The sequence below is a fragment of the Salminus brasiliensis genome, chromosome 1 (assembly GCF_030463535.1).
Source record: "Salminus brasiliensis chromosome 1, fSalBra1.hap2, whole genome shotgun sequence".
Taxonomy (NCBI): domain Eukaryota; kingdom Metazoa; phylum Chordata; class Actinopteri; order Characiformes; family Bryconidae; genus Salminus; species Salminus brasiliensis.
The window spans coordinates 28,770,624-28,796,051 of NC_132878.1; the positions used below are offsets into that span (position 1 = coordinate 28,770,624).

Genomic DNA, 25,428 nt, shown 5'->3' on the forward strand with positions numbered 1-25,428 from the left:
ATGAAGCTCTAATAACATTCATATCCAGAATGAAGTTCTAATATCATTAATATCCAGAATGAAGCTCTAATAAGATTAATATCCAGAATGAAGTTCTAATATCATTAATATCCGGAATCAATCCAGAGTGTGTGAACTGGGATTAATGTTTCAAATAGAAGAGACACATTTTACCTTTAAGCTTATATTTTTATAGAAATCTGTACACTCTATCAAAAGTGCAACTTCCTTAACAACACAGAGATCAGATAGCAAAACATCACCACTTTCGTTATAAAATTAAAAAACTACTATTGGACTGTATAAATATCATTTAGGAAGAGCAGTATACATGAATCATTTCATCAGCATAAATGTCGGTAAAATAAAAACCCACGTTCAGACTGCAGTAACAGAGCACAGCTGGATAACAGAACATGCACTAAATTGATCCTTCACCCAGACACATTCACCTGCTTTTCTGAATGCTAACAGAACACAAACAGAATGTTAATAGAATGCTAACAGAATGTTAATAGAATGCTAACAGAATGCTAACAGAATGTTAATAGAATGCTAACAGAATGCTAACAGAATGTTAATAGAATGCTAACAGAATGCTAACAGAATGTTAATAGAATGCTAACAGAATGCTAACAGAATGTTAATAGAATGCTAACAGAATGCTAACAGCGTGTGAACAGAACACTAGACAGAACAGAATGGTAACAGAATGCTAACAGAATGCTATTTTAATGGTAACAGAATGCTAACAGAATGCTATTGGAATGCTAACAGAATGCTATTGGAATGGTAACAGAAGGCTAACAGAATGCTATTGGAATGCTAACAGAATGCTATTGGAATGGTAACAGAAGGCTAACAGAATGCTAACAGAATGCTATTGGAATGGTAACAGAAGGCTAACAGAATGGTAACTTGAGTGTTTTCAGAATGCTTAAACAAAAAACTACCTAAGCGCTTCCTGAAATTTTCAGAATGGTAACAGAATGCTAACCACATGCTTTCATACCATTAACAGAATGGGAATGCTAACTGGCCACTGTATGGTTTCACTTAACATTAGTGACATTAGCTTTGCAGGATAAACAGTCAAACAGAAAATCAGTGTTCACTCTTTCTTTATGCAGATAAAAGAAACATAAAACGTTTACAGATACACAGGTTCATACTAAACTCAATTCAAACACTAAAGCACATCAAGCAAAAGAACAGAAATGTTTACAGACGTTACAAAAAATATGACCAGGGCTTGTAAGGTCAGTTGTACGGGTCTGAGCCTTGACCCTGTCGTTCAAGCTGCTCTTGCTGGTCCCTAATTTCCCTCTCCCTAATAGGGAGAGGCCTCTCCCTATTCCTCCCATTATACCACACAAACTAAAATGTAACTGAAATGCAATAACTGAAAAACACTACAGGGAGTCCCATGGAAAACAGATGCCCATTTAATAGGGACTCGCTCTGGAACGCCCTCTAGTGGTTGTGACGGAACTAAACATCCAAACAGCTTGATAAAACAACTTTCTGGCAGGATTTGTCTTTGGTTTAGGACAGTACAAGATTGTATTACATAAAAAAAACATATATATACCAGCTAACTGCTGTTTGTTTATATAGCAAACAGGTTTGCTAACATTTGAAAAAAGATGCTAACTAAAGATGTTAGTGAGTGCTGGTTGGCTGGCATCTTGACTGCAGAATGTGGATTGTCTGGAATTCTAGACAATGAGTGCTGATTGGCTGCCATTCTGGCTACCAGCTGCTGATTGGCTGACATTTTGGCTAAAGAGTGCTGATTGGCTGGCGAACTTATTCGCTCTTTGGCTGTTGGCGCTCACAGATGAAAATAATGAAATTAAAATCTGACAGCAGAGCTGAAATGTTTGATGCTGTTCTGTGTCGAGAAACTGACACGTTTATGTATAAAAACCTTGAATTGTTTACAAACAAGGATTTTACACATTGCCCATTCATTCTGCACTTGCTCAGGAGTGCCCTCTTGTGTCTGGACAAATTGGTTGACAGATTGTCATCGTTCAATCAGTCTCAGACATTCTCTAAACACAACCCGTAAAAACCAATAGAAGGGTGTGTATTTTTAATGTGCGACATCTATGTCAGATATGCTCTTTTATTCTAACTTCAAGCACAATGTTGGTGATTTTATACATTTTCTGATGTATTTGATTAACGCAGTTTCTGTATGGGCAGCTAAAGCCTTTCGCAGCCTACAGCTAATGCTAATCTTTATACTAACTTTAACATTAGTATTAGCACTGGCATTTACACTAGCGCAAACATTAGCACTAGCATAAATGCTAACACTGACACTAGGACTAGAATTAGCACTAGCATCAATATTAGCACTAGCTAATACTAGTGTTAGCTTTTTAGGTGCTTTGGTGCAAACAATACAAAATCTCCCATTTCCAGCTGGAACTCCAGTCCAGTTCAAGTAGTTTTCTGCTCATCCCGTGTTTCCAGATTGGTACTAGCTAATCCCTTTATATATACAGTCCAGAACTCTTCACATAAACATCTCAGTATAAACACACAAGTGTATCTGAACACTGGAATGCTGCTGAAACTAAAGGCACAAAAACATTACAATTCATATTTCCATTAACGTTGTAACAAACTGATCTGCCAGCAGGGGGCAACACATCACTTCTCAATGAAACCTAAGAGTGTTTGAAAAATACAAATGTGTGTGTGTGTGTGAGTTTGTGTTATTTAGAGCTGTACATTCTCTCTATATCATGTAAATAGTGTCTCTGCAGCTCTTTTCTCTTTAGTTTGAAGGCGTCCGTCACCAGGCCGGTTTCTGGGGTCCACGGTTGAGAGCTCAGACGCACCTTCAGCGGTACCTCGAACCTCTGCAGCTTATCTACACATACACACACGCACACACAAAACACAGTTGCTGCTCAAATACATCAAAGAGCTGGATTTCTTAGTACAGCAATAATGAATAGCATGTATAGTGTGTGTGTGTGTGTGTGTGTCAGGGACAAAAATCCCAACAATGACAGGAAAACACGAGACACTTGTTTTGAGAATATTTGCTGGCTCTCATTCAGAATTTATAGTTTTTTCTAAAAAAGTTTTCCTACTGAACCTCTAAGTAAGACTATTTCTGGAGTCTGAAGGTTAGGATTAAGACATTAGGAAAGGGTCGTTTTCAGGAACGGAATACATCTCTATGCAAATATTAAAAAGTAATGACATGTTAATCATTCAAATCATTTAAAACTGCTGAATTATTACACTTCAGTATTTTTTATGTCTAGAACAGTTACTGCTTGTGCCAGAGGGGAGACATCAAAGAAAAAGCTAAAGCTAAAGCTAGTAGCTAGCAAACACCACATGAAGACTGCAGTGCTTAGGTATGTGTGTGTGTGTGTGTGTGTGTGTGTGTGTGCGTATAATGACGGTGGGAAGTGGGAGGGGGCTTACTCGTAGTGGCAATCTCCTTAATGGCTTTTAGCACTTCCTGTTCCAGAACAGCGTGATTGCAAAGCTCCTCCCATTCGCCCTCTATACTCTTCTTACTGGCGAGTTCTGTTAGCCGCTTTTGATTGGGCACCACAAAGCTGATGACATAGTTCTGGTTGCTGATTGGAGAAAGACAGAAGAGTTCTGATCAGGAATATTGATTTTTCTTTAATGATTTTTTTCATAGTAAAGTGATTAGGTGTAATCTAAACCCTACAATTGATACTGTACAGTCTATAGTGTATAGAGTGCAGAGTATATCTGCCAGTGCTAAATCAACACGGTTAGAGTTATAATTTAACATAGCAAATGTACTGTGTAGGATGAAGTGTATAAGGGTGTAACAGTACACTCTTTACCTCTATAAGTCACTATTCAGTTCACACCACAGTTTGAACCTCAAGGCTCAGTACAAAATTGTTCAGAATTTTCAATGTACAATGTTATAACACACCTCCAGCGTCAGCTCGCCAACCAGTAACGTGTAGAGTTTAGTGTAGTGAATGCATAGATGTTTAACCTGTTAGCATAAGCACAGACGTTGTCAATTAGTGGGCTGTTTTTCAGAGCTGTCTCAACTTTTCCCAGAGACACGTATTCACCCGCCTGAAGCTTCACCAAATCCTTCTTACGATCTGGGAAAGAGGTAGAGGTAGAGAGAGAGAGGTATAGAAAGCAGAGATTGGTGTCAGTTAGACTGGTCATTTGTTTGTATTAGATTAGACTGTATTGGTCAGTATATGATTGGAGTGTATTTGATTGGTCTGTATTTGATTGGCCCATCATTGTGTGTCCAATTGGTCAGAATCTGTTTGGTCTGTATGTTATTGGTCAGTATCTGATCTGATTGAATATGATTGGTCTGTACCTGATCAGTACATGGTCAGTATGTGGTTGGTGCCTAAAAGATGTCCGTGTCTGGTCAGTATCTGATTCGTTAGTATGTGGTTGGACTGTATCTGCTAAGCTGTCACTCACCCACTATCTGTAGGCAGCCGTCTGGATGCACCTCCCCCACGTCCCCCGTACAGAACCAGCGCTGCCCTGCCTCATCTACCCAGAATTCTCCGCTCTCCGCCTCACCCGCACTGCCGTAGTAACCCATAGCAACATTCGGCCCTCCAATCAGAATCTCTCCGCGAGGGTGAGGTTTGTCCTGACTGGTGTATCCACCTGGAGAGAGAGGGTAGAGTAATTATTTATGTTCATAACACATGAACACACATCACATCAGCCATGTGTGTTTATTTGTGTGTGCTTGTGTCTTACCCTCAGGCCAGTCACGGAGTTTAATTTCTGAGCAGATCAGAGGAGCCCCCACCCGTCCTGTGGTACAGTCAGAAACTACACACACACACACATACACACACACACACACACATACACATAGTGGGCTCAACATGTTTGAACAGGAGTAAAGAAACACTCACATTCCAGACTTTGTGAGGGTTGAGGGTGTGTTTGTGTGTGTCTGTGTCTGTGTGCGCGCGTGCTTACACTCAGAGATGGATCCCGCCCCACATGTTTCAGTGAGGCCGTATCCGATGGCGATGGGGCAGAAACACACGTTAATGAAGCGGTGCGTGTCTGGAGAGAGAGGGGCACCGCCAGACAACATCAACCTCACATTCCCTCCTAATAGGGCACACACACGCTTAAACACCAACCTGCAACACACACAAACACACACACACACACAAATAATTATTACAACTATTAGTAGCAGTAGTATTTAGAGGAGAATTTCTGCACATTTTAAGACAAAATGTGATTAATCACAATTAACTACACTAAACCTAAAGTGATCCATTAAGATTAACAACACAGTCTGGGATTAATAAATGTAATTAATCACATAAAAGAATGTGATTATCCGCAATTACTAATACAAAAACAACAAAAATAATCTTAATGAACTAAGCAAGAATGTGATTAGCTACACAAAATAAAGAGATTAATCATGAAAATGACACAGAATACAATTATCTATACAGACTAAAAGTTAGATCCATGATTCCCCACGCAAAACAATGTGATTACCTATTTTAACAGTTTGACAGTCCTAAGGTGTGTGCAGTGTATAAGCATTTCTGCATGTTTTTTCTTCCATTTTATTATTAGTAATATTCCTGTTTTTGCTGTATAACTGAAAAATACAACACACACACAGGGGGAGCGTCGGTGTTAGGTGTTACAGGCATGTATGAGAGATTAGCCTTATGTAACACACACACACACACACACACACACACACACACTGCTACAGGAGATGGAAACTAAAGGTACACTAAACCTGAGTAAGAGTGTGAGTGTGTGTCTGTGATGTGTCATTGAGTTGAGTTGATTGAGTTGAACGATTGAGTCTGTGCTGAAATGCAGGAATTTACTTTAAATAAAGAGTGCAGTTAAACCTTTCTTGTTTCTAATAGACTGAGCACTTCATGTCTGACAGGGTGCAGACAGACATGCACTGATCTGATCCACAGATCAGTAACAAGCAGATATTTACAGGAAATGCAGGATCAGATAGCAGACAGAAATGTGTTCTTTTCTGTTATAAATTCAGCCTGAAATCTCACAGAACCGCCACCAAACATAAACCAACGCAGGTTATGTAAGAACAGCAGTAACCACATGATAACATCACATGATGACAGAACCCACAGCTAATGGATACGCTCTGTCAGTCTTTTAGTCAGCTGACTTTTTCATTTGGTGAAATGATCTTGTTCTAGTCAATACATTTAATTTTTGTTATGATCTAATTTGTTAGCATAAGACAAGTTTATTTACACCTTATAGACAAAAGTATTGGGACACCTACACATTCATTGCTTCTCCTGAAGTCAACAGTATTAAAAAGAGTTTATCTTGCTGTTGTTGAAGTAACCGTCTCTACTGTCCAGGGAAGGATTTCTACTAGATTCTGGAGCATTGCTGTGAGGATTTGAATGCATTCAGCAACAAGAGCGTTAGTGAGGTCAGGTCAGATGTTGGATGATCACCACCTCAGCTCATCTTCAGCTCACCCCCAGCTCCCCAACTCGTCACAAAAGTACTAGATGTAGCACCATCATTATTCCAGAGAAAAACAGTTAAACTGTGGCTTTACCCCCCTCTAGCCCCATCTGGAATTAGGCAAGGTCCCAACAGGGTAATGTTTACATTTACATTTATGGCATTCAGCTGATGCTCTTATCCAGATTACAGAGGTGGGCCAGTGTAGTGTTGGGAGTCTTGCCCAAGGACTGTTATTGGCGTACCACAGCATACAGTCTCCCACATTGTGGCGTAGCTCAATGGCAGGCAGTGGTGTTATCTGCTGCGCCACACCAACCACCTGTCCTATTCTATTGGCAATATTTTCATCTCTCCAGTTTTTAAAATCTTGCACATTTTATGTGTGTGTGTGCTTGTGTGTTTTGTGTGACTCACGTGTTGCAGAGTGGTGTATCAGCACCACGCTCCAGCTGCTGTAGTTTGTATCTGTAGGCCATTCTGAACAGAGTCCTCTGGACCATGCTCATCTCACTGACTTTCCCCATCACATTCTTATAGATACGATCCATTATTTCCTACACACACACACACACACACACATTTGTTATCTACAGTAGCTCCAGTCTAAAAATATAGATGAAAATGTCATGCTATCAATAACTATTCTGTTAATAGGGAAAATAGTAGTATGACCATAACACCAAAACATATGACAATGAAAGAAAACATTACAATAAGAGAATGAAAATGTTAGAGCTGAATTCATGAGCTTTTATGGTAAGTGTGTGAGAGAGAGGGAGGTGCATGTGTTAGCAGGGGGGAAAAAACAGAAAGTCCTTTTTAGGTAAATACATTAAAATGTGGTTAAAACATTCAGATGAGGACACAAGAAGAGCAGAACGATGTTATAAGGCAGTGCTGCTGCTATGCTTATACATGCTGAAGGCTATTCGCTGTAGGTTAAATGCCGAACATTTGCGTGTGCAAATGTATTGGTGTGGGTAAGTGTGGTTAAGTGGGGGGTGTTAAGGGTAAGTGTGTGCTGATGTGTGTTAATGGGTTGTGTATAAGGTATGAGGTTTCTTACCGGAACAGCAGCAATTAGAGTGGGCATCAGCACAGAGCAATCCCCCTTACTGCCTTTCTTTATTTTACTGGACTACACACACACACACACACACACACACACACACACAAATGATATTATTAGATTAACAGAGAATAATTGATTGATCTCATATCAATGTGCATTGTTCTGGTTTTGATATTTGAGTAACCGTCCCTGTTGAAAAAATGCAGAACAGCATGGGCTACATGGTTTATGCTGACGTGGTGGTGCTTGACCAGCTAACCAGTGTTCAAAACACAACAGTGGCACTCAAAAGTTCAAATCAGTCAAAAATGCCACTGTGAATAGCTAAGCCAGTAAAAGATTATGATTCCAAAAAGCATAAACATTTCTTTCACATTTTAAGATATGTTTTTTTTATATCATTTTAAACAAAAAAGGAAATGAACCCAAAATGTATTAAGGATCATTTTCCTGCTTTTGAATCCTCTTCTCATCTTCTTTACATTTCAGGCATTTAGCAGAAAAGTGCTTCGCTGTTCACTCAATAAATACCCTAAGAGTTTGTATAGACTAGAATCTGAAGATAACTCTTAAGCCTACATACTACTAAACAAAAAAGTCAAACAAACAAAAAAGAACATTATACTTGACAGTACACTTCGCCCAAGTACTCTCAGCGAGCGGCTCCCAGGGGAAGTTGGTGGTTGGTGTGGCGCAACAGATAACACTCCTACCTGCCAGTGAGCTACCAAATCATGTTGGAGACTGGGGTTCGATTCCCAGTCTGGGTTACTATGCTGTGCTACACCAATAAGAGTCCTTGGGCAAGACTCCTAACACTACATTGGCCCACGTCTGTAATACATATACCTTGTAAGTCGCTCTGGATAAGAGCGTCTGCTAAATGCCGTAAATGTAAGTTCGTTCCACCACTTTGGTGCTAGGACAGAAAAAAGCCTGGACACTTGTCTTCTGTGGATTTAAAGGGATGGCAGGTCAAGCCGAGCCGTACTTGAGAACACAGCAGTGGAGTGACATGGCTGAACTTAGGAACGTTGGAGACGACCCGTGCCGCTGAGACCAGCCAGAAGAGAGTTGCAGTAGTCAAGTCTTGAAGTGACGAAAGACTGAACGAGCACCTGGGCAAATCTCTAGAGAGGAAGGGTTGAATTCTCCAGATGTTGTACAGGAAAAATCTGCATGACAGAGTTAGAACTGCAACGTGACTTGAGAAAGATAACTGATCATCGAGCTTCTGTAGATGGAGTGACCAGTGAGTTCCCAAAGACTTCTCAGACTTTATGATATTTTGCTTCCACAATTTGCTGGTATTTCACTGAATCCACTCTTCCCTACCAGTGCAATGCTCCCTGTGCAACAATTCTGCACCCCTGGTCTCCAAAAATACTGTTGCTTATTGTGGTCAGGAAGTTGTATTCCACAGGACTTGTTTTTAGAAAGCACCAGCGTTGTTCAGATGTTCATATGAAAACCTGAACTCTGAACACAAAATGCTTTCTTGGTCTTCCAGAACTCAATTTCACATACTGTTCCTGGTTAAGTGTATTTTCTTAATTACATTACAAACTGAGGAAATGGCTACCTGATAAAGCTTTGCTATTTTCTTATAGCCTTCTCCTGCTTTTAGAGAGTTAGGCAGCTGCTTACCTGGTCTGAGAGTGTGTGAGGAGAGGAGTATCCGATTCTGCAGCCATACGTTAAACAGGAAATTTCTGCTGTCAGTTCCAGAACATGAGCCAAGGGGAGATACCCTATATACACATCCTCTGGCCTACACACACACACAGAAACACACACACACATGCATTGTGTTACTGTGGTGTTTTGTTGCATTCTGATTGGTTACTGTAGTGTTCAGGTTAGTTCTGATTGGTTACTCTAGTGTTCAGATGAGTTCTGATTGGTTACTCTAGTGTTCAGATTAGTTCTGATTGGTTACTGTAGTGTTCAGATGAGTTCTGATTGGTTACTGTAGTGTTTTTCTGTGTTCTAAATGGTTCCCGCAGTGTGTTGATGTGTTCTCTTTGGTAAGTGTAGTGTTTTTCTGCATGCTTATTGGTTACTGTAGTATTTTGCAGCATTCTGATTGGCTACTATAGTGTGTTGCAATTGGTTACTGTAGTGTTCAGATGAGTTCTGATTGGTTACTGTAGTTCTGATTGGTTACAGATGAGTTCTGATTGGTTACTGTAGTTCTGATTGGTTACAGATGAGTTCTGATTGGTTACTGTAGTGTTCAGATGAGTTCTGCTTGGTTACTATAGTGTTCAGATGAGTTCTGATTGGTTACTGTAGTGTGCTGATGTGTTCTCATTGGTAAGTGTAGTGTTTTTCTGCACGCTTATTGGTTACTGTAGTATTTTGCTGCATTCTGATTGGCTACTGTGGTGTTATGATGAGTTCTGACTGGCTGCTGAAGCTGACCCTAGGCCTGGGATACGCTGGCATTGGCCGGCCATTCCAGCGACGAGGTTACTGTGGAGCATCATGACACCTTTGGGCTGACCAGTGGATCCACTCGTGTACATCACCACCGCCAGATCAGATGGAGCTGGAGCAACACACTCCAAACCCGCTGACAGAAAGAGGGAGGGGGAAAGAGAAAAAGAAAAGAGAAAATGATCATTATAACAAGATTATAATTATGTTGTAACTGTGTTATGTACAATATTGCCAAAGCAATTAAACAGAATAAAAAAATGCATTATTAGTCATTTATAATTATAAACGGATACTTTTCATGTTGTTTGACTGTCTGTAAAACAATGTATTGATCAGTGCAGGTTATTATTAATTTGTGATGGTGATTATAAATCAGTGTTGATTGTTGATCCATAATGGTGATTATCAGTCAGTCATAGGGGGCTATTGATTTGTGATGGTTTACTGATCAATAATGTAGTTTTAATCTGATGGTTGATGATTACTAATCAGTGACATAGTTTGTAACCTGTGATGGTGATAATTAATTAGAGATAGTGATTACTAATCCAGTAGTGATTATTGATCAGCACCGTAGTTATTCATCTGTGATGGGGTTTATTGATGCGTGGTGTTAAATCAGCACTGATTACTGATCAGTAATATAGTTATTCATCTGTTATGGTAGTTACTGATCTGTGTGTCAACAGTACGGCCAAGAACTTTGCATTTTACCCCTGGAGGTTGTTCTCACCTCAATATTGAGGTCATGCTTGTACAGGTCGTACAGTCTCTAAGTGTTACACTGTGAATGTGACTATTGGTCTGTGGTGTTGATAATTGATCTGTGGTGGTGAAATGCACTCACAGTTTTCAGATTTGGCTCCCAGGTCCAGGACGTCCTGCATGCTGTGGATGCTGAGGGATGGAGGGTAATTTCCTGCAGATACACTCCCAGTGCCAGCATAGATCACATGCTTCAGCCTTGGAACCTCAGCCAGCACCGCCTGGACACACAGGGACAGAGCGTGTGGGGTGTGTATGTAGGTGTATCTGCCACAGATGTGTGTGTGTGTGTTTGTGTGTGTATATATATGTGTAAGCATTTACCTTTAGCTTGGTGTCCAGCAGCTCTTTGCTGGTAATGAGGTGTGTGGCTTCACACTGGTTCAGCCCGAAAGCTACAGCATCTTCACCCAGAGTCGCATAGAGAGTCACCACTACATACACCAACCCACACACACACAAAATATATGTTCAAAAAGTGTTAACATTTTCTGGAGTCAAACCAAGTCCAATGTGTGTATGTGTTTGTGTGTGTGTTTATATTACAGGGATAGTTGAATCTGAAGCAGGCCTGGGCAGTGATCATCCACTCCGCTCGCGTCTCACAGTAAATGGCGATGTTGCATTTTGGCATCTGGCCTAAAGTAGCCAGACCACAGCCCAGCAACTTCACCTCATGCTCTACTTCCTCATACGACTTCCAGCTGTATTCCCCCAGTACCAGCTACATACACACAAACATACACACTCACTAGATTTATTTGAGGTATTTAGGTATTACTGCTGTATCTTAAGCTAGGCTAGCTATGATAGGTGACTTTAGCTAGCAGCAGAACCGTGTAAGGACATTTCTGTTTTCACAGTTTCCAACAAACCAACATTATTCATCAAGGAAAAAAATGTCTTTTTTCCTTACAAAAAAGAAAAAGTGCTACTCCAGCTCTGACTGATTAAAGAAACTCTGGACTGCCCCTTTCTGAAGGTGTGGAAACTAGTTAATCAGTCACTCATCCAAGTGTGCTGTAGTGAAATACCAAAACAGAGAAAAGCTGACAAAGACTGAAAAGGTAAGTGACAAGAGTAACATTCAGACATACTAGACATATAAAACATCGGCCCTGGCCCATTACTTGCACTTGAGGCCTCGTACCCCTTGTTTGCGCATGCATTGTTAGCTGGGCAGGGATGTAGAGTGCCACGAGCACCCCCAATTAGCACCTGATGGGCCCATCTCATTAACACAGTAGAGATCACACTTTAGCTCCAGTGGAGTCCCAAGACAGTAAAAAAAAACAGAAACCCTGTAACTCTTTAAACAGCCTGTGGTGGGTGGATGCTGCTGGTGGGTCAAAAGTGTTATTACAAATAGCCCCTGTAGTTACTGAGTAATACACCTCAGTGTGTAATAAGCCTTGCTGTGTGTTAAGGGGTTAAGTGCAACCTTTTTATCCCGACACATTTTATCAGTCCCTGAACCTGAACCCAGTCGTTTCCTTAGATATTTAGGTGCTTTGGTTGTCCAGGTGAGCCTGTTCTCAGCTTCACTGTTCATTGTCGCTTTCTCTCGAAAACAGCAGCGATATTTAAGCCAGCACGTTCAAGCAGTCAGGTTGAAGGGACGTCTCCCAATACTGCCATTAATCAAAATTATAGACACATCATGGACATAAATGTCATGACGGTACTTTCAATTACTTCTTAAAGCAGCAGTATGTAGCATTTTACCTTAAAATAACAGAATTAAGTTGATCTACTAACCTGTAATAAAGAGAATAGCGCTGCTATCACTGCTACTCTGGGCTACTCTCGGCACCTTGCTAACTATGCACTATGTAAGTTAGGAAAAGGGGGGATTCCATGTGAATTCCATTTCCCTCCGTCAGCAATTCTCACATGCTGCTACTTTAATAAAAAGGGTCAGAAATATACATACAGCACATCTAATATTTGGCTTAAATGTCCCCAAGTTTCACCCTGACCTGGTTTTGGTGGACACCAACAAGCTTCCGACGGAATTCTGGTAGGATTTTCAGTTGTTTTCTTCCACAGTGTAAATATTTTTGATAGAGTTTAGGTCAGAACTGTGGGAAGGCAACTCCAAAACCCTTGATGTGTGTTTGGAGTCACTGTCCTGTTAAAACACACAATTGTGTCCAAGTTTCAACCATCTGGCTGATGGTTTGAGGTTATCCTGAAGAATTTTACAGTTCCAGAGGTTCAGAATGCCTCATTGATGTGACAACTCTCAAGTCTCTGCATCATCGGACCATGCACCAACTTTTTCCTGTGTTCAGCTGCAAACTTTAAGGTCTCGGTTTTAGAGAAGGGCTTCTTTTCTAGCCTTCCAGTCCATGGCAATGTAAAACTCGCTTGACTGTAAACTCTGACACTGGTGTTCCAGTAGTTTCCAGTTCATGGCAGGCCTGTGCCTTGGTGCTTCTTTGGGTCTTCCTGACCATTCAAACCAGGTTCCTCTGCTGACGGTGACAGTTTGGGTCTTCTCCCAGACTTTGGCTACAAGTGGCTACGACTGCTCCCAAAACGCTTGTTTGGACTGATGATCTTGGAATCTATAGTGGTTTAGAAATGACTTCAAGACTTTTGTAAATCTACGACCATCCTTATTAGATCTGCACTGAGATCCTTGGACTTTCCCATTGCAGGTTCCCAAAAAACAGGTTATCAAGGGCACAGAGAAGCTACCAGCTCTAAGCAATCATGATCATAACAAGAAGCAAAGATGCCTTTGGTAAGATAAGAGATAACGTTCAGCACCACTGATTTAATTTGTGAGTGGTTTGGCGTGTAGTTGATCCTGTATGTCTAATTCTGGTCTTGTGTCAATTAAAAAAACAACAATCATAAGCTATTAAAACAATTTCTTGATTTTGTCAATTAAACATGTGTTGTAACTCTTTCTGCCACACCAAAAACAGTTGAACAAAATCACTGAAAGCCAAAATATTGCTGTAATGTTATTCACTTCCTCAGTCAGCAGATTCAACTGTTACTCAGTAATATCTGAGAGTGAATTTCAGTGACAGGTCTGTAAAAACATGAATATTCCTAAACAAATTTAATGGCCCATTATATGGCCCAGTCAATCTCACAAACGTTGGCCTGAAATTGTGATCAATGAAATTCTCTGCTGTGTTACTGCGTATGTAGCCGATTTGACACCAGGAGATTAGGATTAGCCGTAACTAATAACATTAGCATACAATGTTGACTGACTGACTGATTGGTTGATTGGTTGATTGATTACCTTCTGAAATACTTTTCCGTCTGGCTGAGTCTCGTTCTCCTTTGAGACGACGTTCCTCGTCCCCAGACAGGGGGTGTGTTTGAACTTGGCCACCGCATGCCTGAATAGTTTGTCCAATGTGTCCACTCCTTCAAAACCCTGCTGGACCAGAGAGTCCACACACTCCACCGCCCGGTATGGACCCTCTGGATGCCCAGACACGCTGCGAGCCCTGACACACTCCGACATTCTAAACACACACATACAAACACAAACACATGAAACTGTGAGCTTAACTGAAGAGATGGTAAAGCAGTGTGTGACATAGAGAAACTCAAAACACACTGAATCGTTTGTCAGAGACTAAACCGACTTTATCTGTTTATTCATCTTTACTACATCATGAGAGAGAGAGAGAGAGAGAGAGAGTAAGAGAAACACATCACTTAACACACTAACCGTCACTTAATACAATGAACACACTGACCTTCACTTAACACAATAAACTTTACTTAATACACTAACCGTCACTTAACACACTGAACTTTACTTAACACACTAAACTTTACTTAACACACTAAACTTTACTTAATACACTAACCTTCACTTAACACACTAAACTTTACTTAATACACTAACCTTCACTTAACACACTAAATTTTACTTAATACACTAACCGTCACTTAACACACTGACCTTCACTGAACACACTGACCTTAAGTAAATTTCCTTGAAAAAAAGAGAAATAATCAAAGAGTGAGATGAACAGACAAAAGAGAGAACAATAAGGAGAGAGACAGATAAAGAGATAAACAGAGAGACAGATACAGGAAAAGAGAGAGACAGAGAGAGAGAGAGAGGGAGAGAGAGAGCTCAAACACCTGTTTTTTCTGCAGCCTCCAGAGCCACAAGCAGCCTAAATATTTACTCAAGACAGTTCCCACCTCAAACACACACACACACAGATTTACACACTGATTACATTTCCTCCTCGTTTTCAAATGTGAAGCCACTTTACCCGTGTGTGTGAGTGTAGGAAAGAATTTATGACAGAACCAGTGTGCTTGCGAAACACATTAACACCCCTCCTGTAACTCCGCCCACCTGTCTCACCCAGTGTAGAGTGCTCCTGCTGGAGGTCCTCCACTCTGACCTTGTGTTGCACAGCATGATGTTTCACAGCAGGCGTGTTACAGCGGATGAGTTACAGCTGATGAGTTACAAAGGATGTGTTACAGCTGATGAGTTACAGCTGATGTGTTACAGAGGATGTGTTACAGCTGAAGAGTTACAGCGGATGTGTTACAGCTGATGAGTTACTGCTGATGAGTTACAGCGGATGAGTTACAGTGGATGTGTTACAGCGGATGAGTTACAGCGGATGAGTTACAGCAGATGTGTTACAGCGGATGAGTTACAGGGGATGTGTTACAGAGGATGTGTTACAGCTGATGAGTTACTGCTGATGAGTTACAGCGGATGAGTTACAGTGGATGTGTTACAGCGGATGAGTTACAGCGGATGAGTTACAGCAGATGTGTTACAGCGGATGAGTTACAGGGGATGTGTTACAGCGGATGAGTTACAGCGGATGAGTTACAGCTGATGTGTTACAGCGGATGTGGTACAGCGGATGAGTTACAGCGGATGTGTTACAGCGGATGAGTTACAGTGGCTGTGTTAAAGCGGATGAGTTACAGCTGATGAGTTACAGCGGATGTGTTACAAAGGATGTAACACAGTTTGGTATGACGACAGTACAATGGGGAAAGTTCCTGTTTCATCCACAGCCTGCAGTGTGTTAATTAAGCAGTACAGTATAAACTTCTGTATGTGCTTACGTACACACACACAAACCAAAACGTCAACACATCGTCCTCATCTGATCCATCATGGCTTCAAATAAGATGTTAAAACTAGACATTTGGAGAAATACTTTTTTTTATTCCAAAGATGAGAAAAAAGACATCTCAGTCATTCTCTCTCTCTCTCTCTCTATGCGGCAGCAACAGTGAGTGAGACCAAGTCCCACCATACCATGCAAATCCAATGGCCTTAAACTTAAGGTTTTCCGGTGGCACACACGCTTGTGAAATTACTGTATTTACCCTAATGGTGTGTACCATGTATTCTCCATGCGCCTGCATGCACAACAACGGTTGGGTATGAATACACATACCGTTACACCTCTAGTTACAGCAGATGAGTTACAGCGGGACAGCCATAACTGACTGTAACTGAATAACACTGTAACTCCTCCATGTCAAATGGACACTGGATTCAGACTTAATCTCAGGCAGTTTCAGGATACATTTAAAACTGACCGTAAAACTGATCACTGTTCATAAACAGAATTTATCATTGAAAACAGTTTCTAAACAAGGATATTTACCATTACAGTACAAATAGTATTATACCTTACAATTACAGTACAAATACTGCTATACATTACTGTCACAGAGCAATTCAGACATAATGTATGTATGTATGTATTGTATGTATAATACAAGCAGCACTATGCTTCACTATTGTAGTGCTTATTATCTTTCCCTATTACAGTACAAACAGTATTAAACCTCAACTCTGTGGTATAAATTATTTATATTATAAACATAGTATTCACAGTATTATACGTCACTGTCATACAGTAACTGATCTAATACTGCAGAGTACTGATATTACTGTTACACAGAGTGTGTTTATTTTGCACTCTGGTCAGTGCAGCTTTACCTGCCTCTGCTTTCCCAGTTTGTGCGTTTCAAATATGCAAATGTTTTACAGCAGCTTCGGTACGTTGATTTCCATCTAATTTAACTACAAAAAAATAAACACTGATTGTAGGTTTAGTGTACAATAATGCATACAAACGGTCAGGCAGGGGTTTATATTCTACAGATAGCACATAAAAACCTGTACTCACTGACACACATTGCAAGCATGAGCACACGTAATGTGTGTTTCTGCATTCATTTACATGACATTTCTTTTAGGTGAAGATGTGTTTCTCTTACACACCTTAATGACAGCACTGGAGGGTAACAACCACCTGACTACGACCCAGATCCACCCACTCACACACATTCAGACACACACACCGGTCTAGCTGGTTTGATTTGCCTAGGGATCCGTTTGAAAACACACGGTGGCTTTGTGTATGGTAAACAGAATATAACAAATACCCAACCCACAGTTTAACAAAGCAGTACACACACAGTATCTCACTGTTCTAATACACACATCACTACATTTTACTGTTATACTACACACACCACTACATCTTACTGTTCTAATACACACATCACTACATCTCACTGTTATAATGAGTACATCTCACTGTTACAATACACACACCACTTCATCTTACTGTTCTAATACACACATCACTACATCTCACTGTTATAATGAGTACATCTCACTGTTACAATACACACACCACTTCATCTTACTGTTCTAATACACACATCACTACATCTCACTGTTATAATGAGTACATCTCACTGTTACAATACACACACCACTTCATCTCACTGTTGTAATACACACATCACTACATCTCACTGTTATAATGAGTACATCTCACTGTTACAATACACACACCACTTCATCTTACTGTTCTAATACACACATCACTACATCTCACTGTTATAATGAGTACATCTCACTGTTACAATACACACACCACTTCATCTCACTGTTGTAATACACACATCACTACATCTCACTGTTATAATGAGTACATCTCACTGTTAAAATACACACACCACTTTATCTCACTGTTATAATACACACATCACTACATCTCACTGTTATAATACACGCATCACTACATCTCACTGTTATAATACACGCATCACTACATCTCACTGTTATAATACACACATCACTACATCTCACTGTTATAATGAGTACATCTCACTGTTACAATACACACACCACTTCATCTCACTGTTATAATACACACATCACTACATCTCACTGTTATAATGAGTACATCTCACTGTTACAATACACACACCACTTCATCTCACTGTTATAATACACGCATCACTACATCTCACTGTTATAATACACGCATCACTACATCTCACTGTTATAATACACACACCACTACATCTCACTGTTATAATGAGTACATCTCACTGTTACAATACACACACCACTTCATCTCACTGTTATAATACAGGCATCACTACATCTCACTGTTATAATACACGCATCACTACATCTCACTGTTATAATACACACATCACTACATCTCACTGTTATAATGAGTACATCTCACTGTTAAAATACACACACCACTTTATCTCACTGTTATAATACACGCATCACTACATCTCACTGTTATAATACACGCATCACTACATCTCACTGTTATAATACACGCATCACTACATCTCACTGTTATAATGAGTACATCTCACTGTTAAAATACACACACCACTTTATCTCACTGTTATAATACACGCATCACTACATCTCACTGTTATAATACACGCATCACTACATCTCACTGTTATAATACACGCATCACTACATCTCACTGTTATAATACACACACCACTTCATCTCACTGTTATAATACACGCATCACTATATCTCACTGTTACAATACACACACCACTTCATCTCACTGTTATAATACACACACCACTACATCTCACTGTTATAATACACACATCACTACATCTCACTGGTCCATTATAGATTAGCTTCCTTATACATTACTGTAGATTGCTATAAATTATTTTTCCATTATAGATTGTTGTAGATTACTATAACTTACTGATCCCTTATAGATTACTGTTCCATTATATATTACTGTAGATTACTATAAATTACTGATCTGTTATAGATTACTGTAGATTACTATAAATTACTGATCCCTTATAGATTACTGTTCCTTTATAGATTACTGTAGATTACTATAAATTACTGATCTGTTATAGATTACTGAAGATTACTATAAGTTACTGATCCCTTATAGATTACTGTTCCTTTATAGATTACTGTAGATTACTATAAATTACTGATCCTTTATAGATTACTGTAGATTACTATAAATTACTGATCCATTCTAAATTACTGTTTCATTATAGATTACAGTTATTACTATAAATTACTGATCCATTCTAAATTACTGTTTCATTATAGATTACAGTATATTACTATAAATTACTGATCCTTTATAGATTACTATAAATTACTGATCCATTCTAAATTACTGTTTCATTATAGATTACAGTTATTACTATAAATTACTGATCCTTTATAGATTATAATAAATTACTGATCCATTCTAAATTAGTTTCATTATAGATTACAGTAGATTACTATAAATTACTGATCCTTTATAGATTACTATTCCGTTATAGATTACTGTAGATTACTATAAAATACTGTTCCCTAGTAGATTACTGTTCCCTTACACATTACTGTATATCAACAGTATCATATATTACTACAGGACTCTTATCAGTACCCAACACTCGAGTTACTGTGGAACAGCCATACCCACAGTGTGTGTGTAGAGTGCTGGTTAGTTCATACTCATAAAAAGCCTAATGGTCCATAACAAGAGTGTTCAGTCTAACACACTTTCCGTCCTACAACACTCATTCACACACACACACACACACACACACACAATCACACACACTTTAAAAAATACAAAGCTTTGCCATGAGTGCACACCAAACACACACAACTACAGTTAAACCCGTCTATTTCACACTTCAGTTCATTCACCTTTACACTAGCACTGACTACAACACACACACACACACACACAGTGATTAGAGCTGTTTTACCTGCTGATCACTGCCGCTCAAAACTTCTGTTTTAGCACGATCTCTTACAGCTTCCCTTTTCACTCTCTCTCTCTCTCTCTCTCTCTCTCTCTCTCTCTGCCCGCCCCTTGTCTCTCCCCTTCCTTCTCTTTCTTGTTCTTCGTTATTCCTTCTCCTCTCTCTCTCCCCTCGTCTTTATTCCCTCCCCTTTTTTCTGTCTTTCTTTTTCTCTGCAGCTACAACTATGTCCACTATAATGAGTCCCCGCCCAAACCCACTCAAATCCAATCACAGTGTGGGAAGAAGGAGGAAATGATGCTGCTGTCTCTTTGAGTCAGTTACACAGGCATACACTCTCATACACAGCCATGACTCAGAGTCTTTCTATGCACATTCCTTACCTCTCACTGCTCCAGTCTGGAAAATCTATCAACACAGAGAAACACAGCTGTACACACACACACACACACACACACACACACACACACACACGCACAGGCACACACACACACACACACACAGGCACACACAGAGGACAAAAATCAGTGTTGTTTATGTTTGACAGGTGCTGAATTCCAGGGGCGAGTGAGGAGTCCGAGGGGGCCGGGGGTCAGCAAGGAGCTTAGAAGCTTTCCTGACTTCTGAACTCTTGACTGGAACAAAGTCTTCAGTGAAACACACTGACAGGAAACAGAACTGGTGTGTGATGTCATCGGTGATGTCAGTAGTGATGAAATAGGACCAGTTCCAGTTCATCAGAAAGAACTGTGAAATAGTGTGATTCACTCAGGCACTACTCCTTCCACCCCCCCCCCCCCACACACACACACACACACACACACACAGACATTCTTTTTTTTTTTTTTGCATTAAAGTAGTCCAAAGTCACTGATGAACTCACTCAAGCGCAAGACACTCAGAAAAAAAAAATAATAATAAAGTGAATTAATAATACATGTAAAGTAAATAAAAAGAATTATACAATGAAAAAATTATAAAATATATTTATAATAATAATAATTACAAAAAAACCTGAATGGTCATTTTTGTTCTGTTCCAGACTTGGTTTCTAGAATGAAGCCTGGTCCTGGATTATATTTCCTTTCTGTGGACAAAGTCCATTCAGAAAGCTGTGCAGTCTAGGACTAGGCTTACCACCATCATCAGACACAGTCCAGGTAGATTCAGCTAAACAAGCTCTTCCGTTGGTCAGGACTTCCCTGGCAGAACTAGAGGCCTAAAACTGTGGCTTTTAAACTGTGGGACAAACATGTATGAGAGCAGAAAAGCCATGTTTTAGGCCTTAGAGCCATGTTGCATTATCGCACAAGCGGCAAGCAAAAAGTACATGCTAGCATTAACATAGAGGTCTACTGACTTTTAACATTTGTGGCCTGAGCTGAGCTGTACTCTAATAGTTACGGTTCAGCACTGGCTACTGATATGTAAAACATACATTTTAGCCAGTTATGTTTTTTTTTTTTTTTTTTTTTTTTACTAATAATCGTCATGTTTACCTTTATGTTTCAATTCAATTCATAATCATATGTTCACTACTGCTTTCTGCTGTAACTCGCTTTAGCATTACAGTCATTTTGTGTTTTCATTAAATTACATTGCCTGTATGTATGTTACAATTACAGATGTCTCAGAACGAGACTCTTGTGTAACAGTGGTTTGTGAGTCAGGCGGTGTATTGCGAAACTGCTGGCGAAGCTGAGAGCGTGTATAATGACTTTGTCACTCTCTAGCAATACACACACTGCACCTTTCAAATAGGTCAAAGGGAAATGTGTCAAAAATCTCCACCGCATCAAACATGGTCAGAATAGCGGGTCAACGGTCAGAAAGGGGGGCAGACGGACATTACAGATGAATTACAACATACCACACAAATCAACAAATACGCACACCAAAACCACAGATGTGGTGTGACAGAGCTGCTAAACCAAACGCAAATAGACCTTGAGGCTGAATGGGTGAGGCAAAAATGCTGTAGGCTGAAGAGGGAGGTGAGAGGAGCTAAACTGATGTAGGTTGAATCGGTAGGCCTAAATGGAGAGAACTGAATGGGCGAGGCTAAATGGCTATAGAGGGTATGCATTGACATCACGTTCCCGCTTGAACACGACCCTTTAGTTGGACATTCTGCAACATGGCTGTGTTTATCATGGAAAGCAGACAAAGTGGGAATGAGACAAGCAATTATCTGCTTAAGTAAAAGGCAGTCGGACTCGGCAGCGATCCATCAAAATTACCAAGGAACCAATGGTTTAATTGATTTCAGTAAATGTGACCTCTTAATGCTGCAAATTCAACAAGTGATCATTTTCAGTTCCTTACAACCTATGATGTGTTTTAAAACTCATCATTGGGAGGTTTTGTTGATGACTTTTCTGCAAAATTCTGCATGAGAATTATGCAATGTGCTTGAACTTAGTATGTCGCTAAATTCACCACTCAGTGAACACACCAGTGAGCTCCCACATGTTTCGGTGGCTGGATTCCAGTCGTTTCTTCAAATTGCAGCAATTATTTAGTCTCTCTCCAGCTTCTCTGGAGCTCTCGGCTGCCTGCAAAAGAATAGCTCGGGATTCCTGATGAATCTGTCTGAACAGTCGATCGCACAACAGCTATTTCTGTTTTGTGTTAGCAGTATTTACCAATGCAATTGTAACTTTTCAGCTAAGCGCTTACAAGCGCTTCCATTTCCCCTGCACCCCCTTCCCCTTGTTCGTTACACCACTTTTTGCTGACTCAATCAGATTTCTGGTGTAAAGATGCACTGATGCAGGACTAAAGATATTGCTGCTAGATCCTGAAGCTCAGATAATTTTTTCTGTTCTAACCACAGGACAGCCACACACTTGCAAACTGTGTCCCGTACACCATTTGAATGCATACAGTCGGGGTGGGTGCCCTAAACTCACATTCTGACATGTTTGTGTTTTTGATGCTTTTACTTTTGCTCAAGTGCAAGTCCCTACTGATTGTTTGTACTGATATACCTCAGTTCAGTTTTAGTCTTCAACACTTATCTCCGTACACATAAGAGCTTTAGTGTTTTTGTTATGCACCAAAAGCTTCCCAAAAAAGGACAAATATGGTTTAACATGCAGATACCTCAGGCGCCAGAGTGTGCAGGTGCACAATGTACGGTGGAAGAGAAACTTGATTTCAGCCTCATAGTTCCTGTGCTGGTAGATGATGGATGGATGTTCTTCTACAGGGTTACACTGTGTGGTTCCCCACTTCTCTGATTAAAAGAAAGAGAAGAGTGATGTATGCTGAGAACCCTGAACTAGTTGTAATGCAGAGTGAAATATGAAAGCATTCATTATATGAACACTGGTCAATCATTGTTGTGTTGTGGGAGTGGACCAGTATGCCAAAGCGTAGAGGGAACACACTGCCCCAATCAACCAGGAGAACATTTCTCACCATTATCTTTCTCTCTCTCACACACACACACACACACACACACTTCTCTGATGTTGTGTGTAGTTTGAGCAGTAAAAATTGCCCACACTGATTATACAGTAAGTACTGAGTAAGTCTAGAACTGCGGTGAAGCTTATTACTCCCATTAGCAACACCACCACTAAAGTGTGCTAGACTCTATATCTGTCTATTTGGACCATTTTGGTGTAAAATAAACCACTATAATAAAATAAAACTGACTGACTTACTGAAACTGACTTACATCTAAAGTAAGAGAAAGACCAAAATAAAATACTAAAGCTAAAAGCAAAGGGCTAAATCTAATAATCAAATGCTAAAGCTAAAAGCAAGAAGCTAAATCTCTCAATAAAATGCTAAAGCTAAAATCTAATAATAAAATGAAGCAGCTAAAAGCAAGAGTCTAAATCTAATAAAATGCTAAAGCTAAAAGCAAGAAGCTAAATCTCTCAATAAAATGCTAAAGCTAAAAGCGAGAGGCTAAACCGTATATTAAAATGCTAAAGCTAAAAGCGAGAGGCTAAATCGTATATTAAAATGCTAAAGCTAAAAGCGAGAGGCTAAACCGTATATTAAAATGCTAAAGCTAAAAGCGAGAGGCTAAATCGTATATTAAAATGCTAAAGCTGAAAGCGAGAGGCTAAATCGTATATTAAAATGCTAAAGCTGAAAGCGAGAGGCTAAATCGTATATTAAAATGCTAAAGCTGAAAGCGAGAGGCTAAATCGTATATTAAAATGCTAAAGCTAAAAGCGAGAGGCTAAATCGTATATTAAAATGCTAAAGCTAAAAGCGAGAGGCTAAAACGTATATTAAAATGCTAAAGCTAAAAGCGAGAGGCTAAATCGTATATTAAAATGCTAAAGCTAAAAGCGAGAGGCTAAACCGTATATTAAAATGCTAAAGCTAAAAGCGAGAGGCTAAACCGTATATTAAAATGCTAAAGCTAAAAGCGAGAGGCTAAATCGTATATTAAAATGCTAAAGCTAAAAGCGAGAGGCTAAATCGTATATTAAAATGCTAAAGCTAAAAGCGAGAGGCTAAATCGTATATTAAAATGCTAAAGCTAAAAGCGAGAGGCTAAATCGTATATTAAAATGCTAAAGCTAAAAGCGAGAGGCTAAACCGTATATTAAAATGCTAAAGCTAAAAGCGAGAGGCTAAACCGTATATTAAAATGCTAAAGCTAAAAGCGAGAGGCTAAATCGTATATTAAAATGCTAAAGCTAAAAGCGAGAGGCTAAACCGTATATTAAAATGCTAAAGCTAAAAGCGAGAGGCTAAATCGTATATTAAAATGCTAAAGCTAAAAGCGAGAGGCTAAATCGTATATTAAAATGCTAAAGCTAAAAGCGAGAGGCTAAATCGTATATTAAAATGCTAAAGCTGAAAGCGAGAGGCTAAATCGTATATTAAAATGCTAAAGCTAAAAGCGAGAGGCTAAATCGTATATTAAAATGCTAAAGCTAAAAGCGAGAGGCTAAATCGTATATTAAAATGCTAAAGCTAAAAGCGAGAGGCTAAACCGTATATTAAAATGCTAAAGCTAAAAGCGAGAGGCTAAACCGTATATTAAAATGCTAAAGCTAAAAGCGAGAGGCTAAATCGTATATTAAAATGCTAAAGCTAAAAGCGAGAGGCTAAATCGTATATTAAAATGCTAAAGCTGAAAGCGAGAGGCTAAATCGTATATTAAAATGCTAAAGCTAAAAGCGAGAGGCTAAATCGTATATTAAAATGCTAAAGCTAAAAGCGAGAGGCTAAACCGTATATTAAAATGCTAAAGCTAAAAGCGAGAGGCTAAATCGTATATTAAAATGCTAAAGCTAAAAGCGAGAGGCTAAATCGTATATTAAAATGCTAAAGCTAAAAGCGAGAGGCTAAACCGTATATTAAAATGCTAAAGCTAAAAGCGAGAGGCTAAATCGTATATTAAAATGCTAAAGCTAAAAGCGAGAGGCTAAATCGTATATTAAAATGCTAAAGCTAAAAGCGAGAGGCTAAATCGTATATTAAAATGCTAAAGCTAAAGGCTAAATCTCAATAAAATGCTAAAGCTAAAAGCGAGAGGCTAAAACTAGTAAAATGCTAAAGCTAAAATCAAATAATAAAATGAAGCAGCTAAAAGCAAGAGTCTAAAT

At 39.5% G+C, this 25,428-nt stretch overlaps 1 protein-coding gene across 1 annotated transcript; it reads right to left on the reverse strand.

Annotated features, from left to right (window-relative positions):
* Nucleotides 1-180: 180 nt before the first annotated feature.
* acsl4b (acyl-CoA synthetase long chain family member 4b) lies at nucleotides 181-19,934 on the reverse strand. Its single transcript, XM_072676660.1, has 15 exons — nucleotides 19,850-19,934; nucleotides 14,061-14,289; nucleotides 11,342-11,519; nucleotides 11,120-11,229; nucleotides 10,878-11,016; nucleotides 10,013-10,163; nucleotides 9,236-9,359; nucleotides 7,583-7,654; nucleotides 6,931-7,070; nucleotides 4,993-5,162; nucleotides 4,765-4,839; nucleotides 4,474-4,668; nucleotides 4,016-4,130; nucleotides 3,457-3,614; nucleotides 181-2,887 (listed from the first exon to the last, which is right to left on the reverse strand). Exons 2-15 carry the CDS (start codon nucleotides 14,286-14,288, stop codon nucleotides 2,730-2,732), a joined length of 2,013 nt encoding a protein of 670 aa, XP_072532761.1. The 5' UTR covers nucleotide 14,289; nucleotides 19,850-19,934; the 3' UTR covers nucleotides 181-2,729.
* Between the last annotated feature and the right edge of the window lie 5,494 nt (nucleotides 19,935-25,428).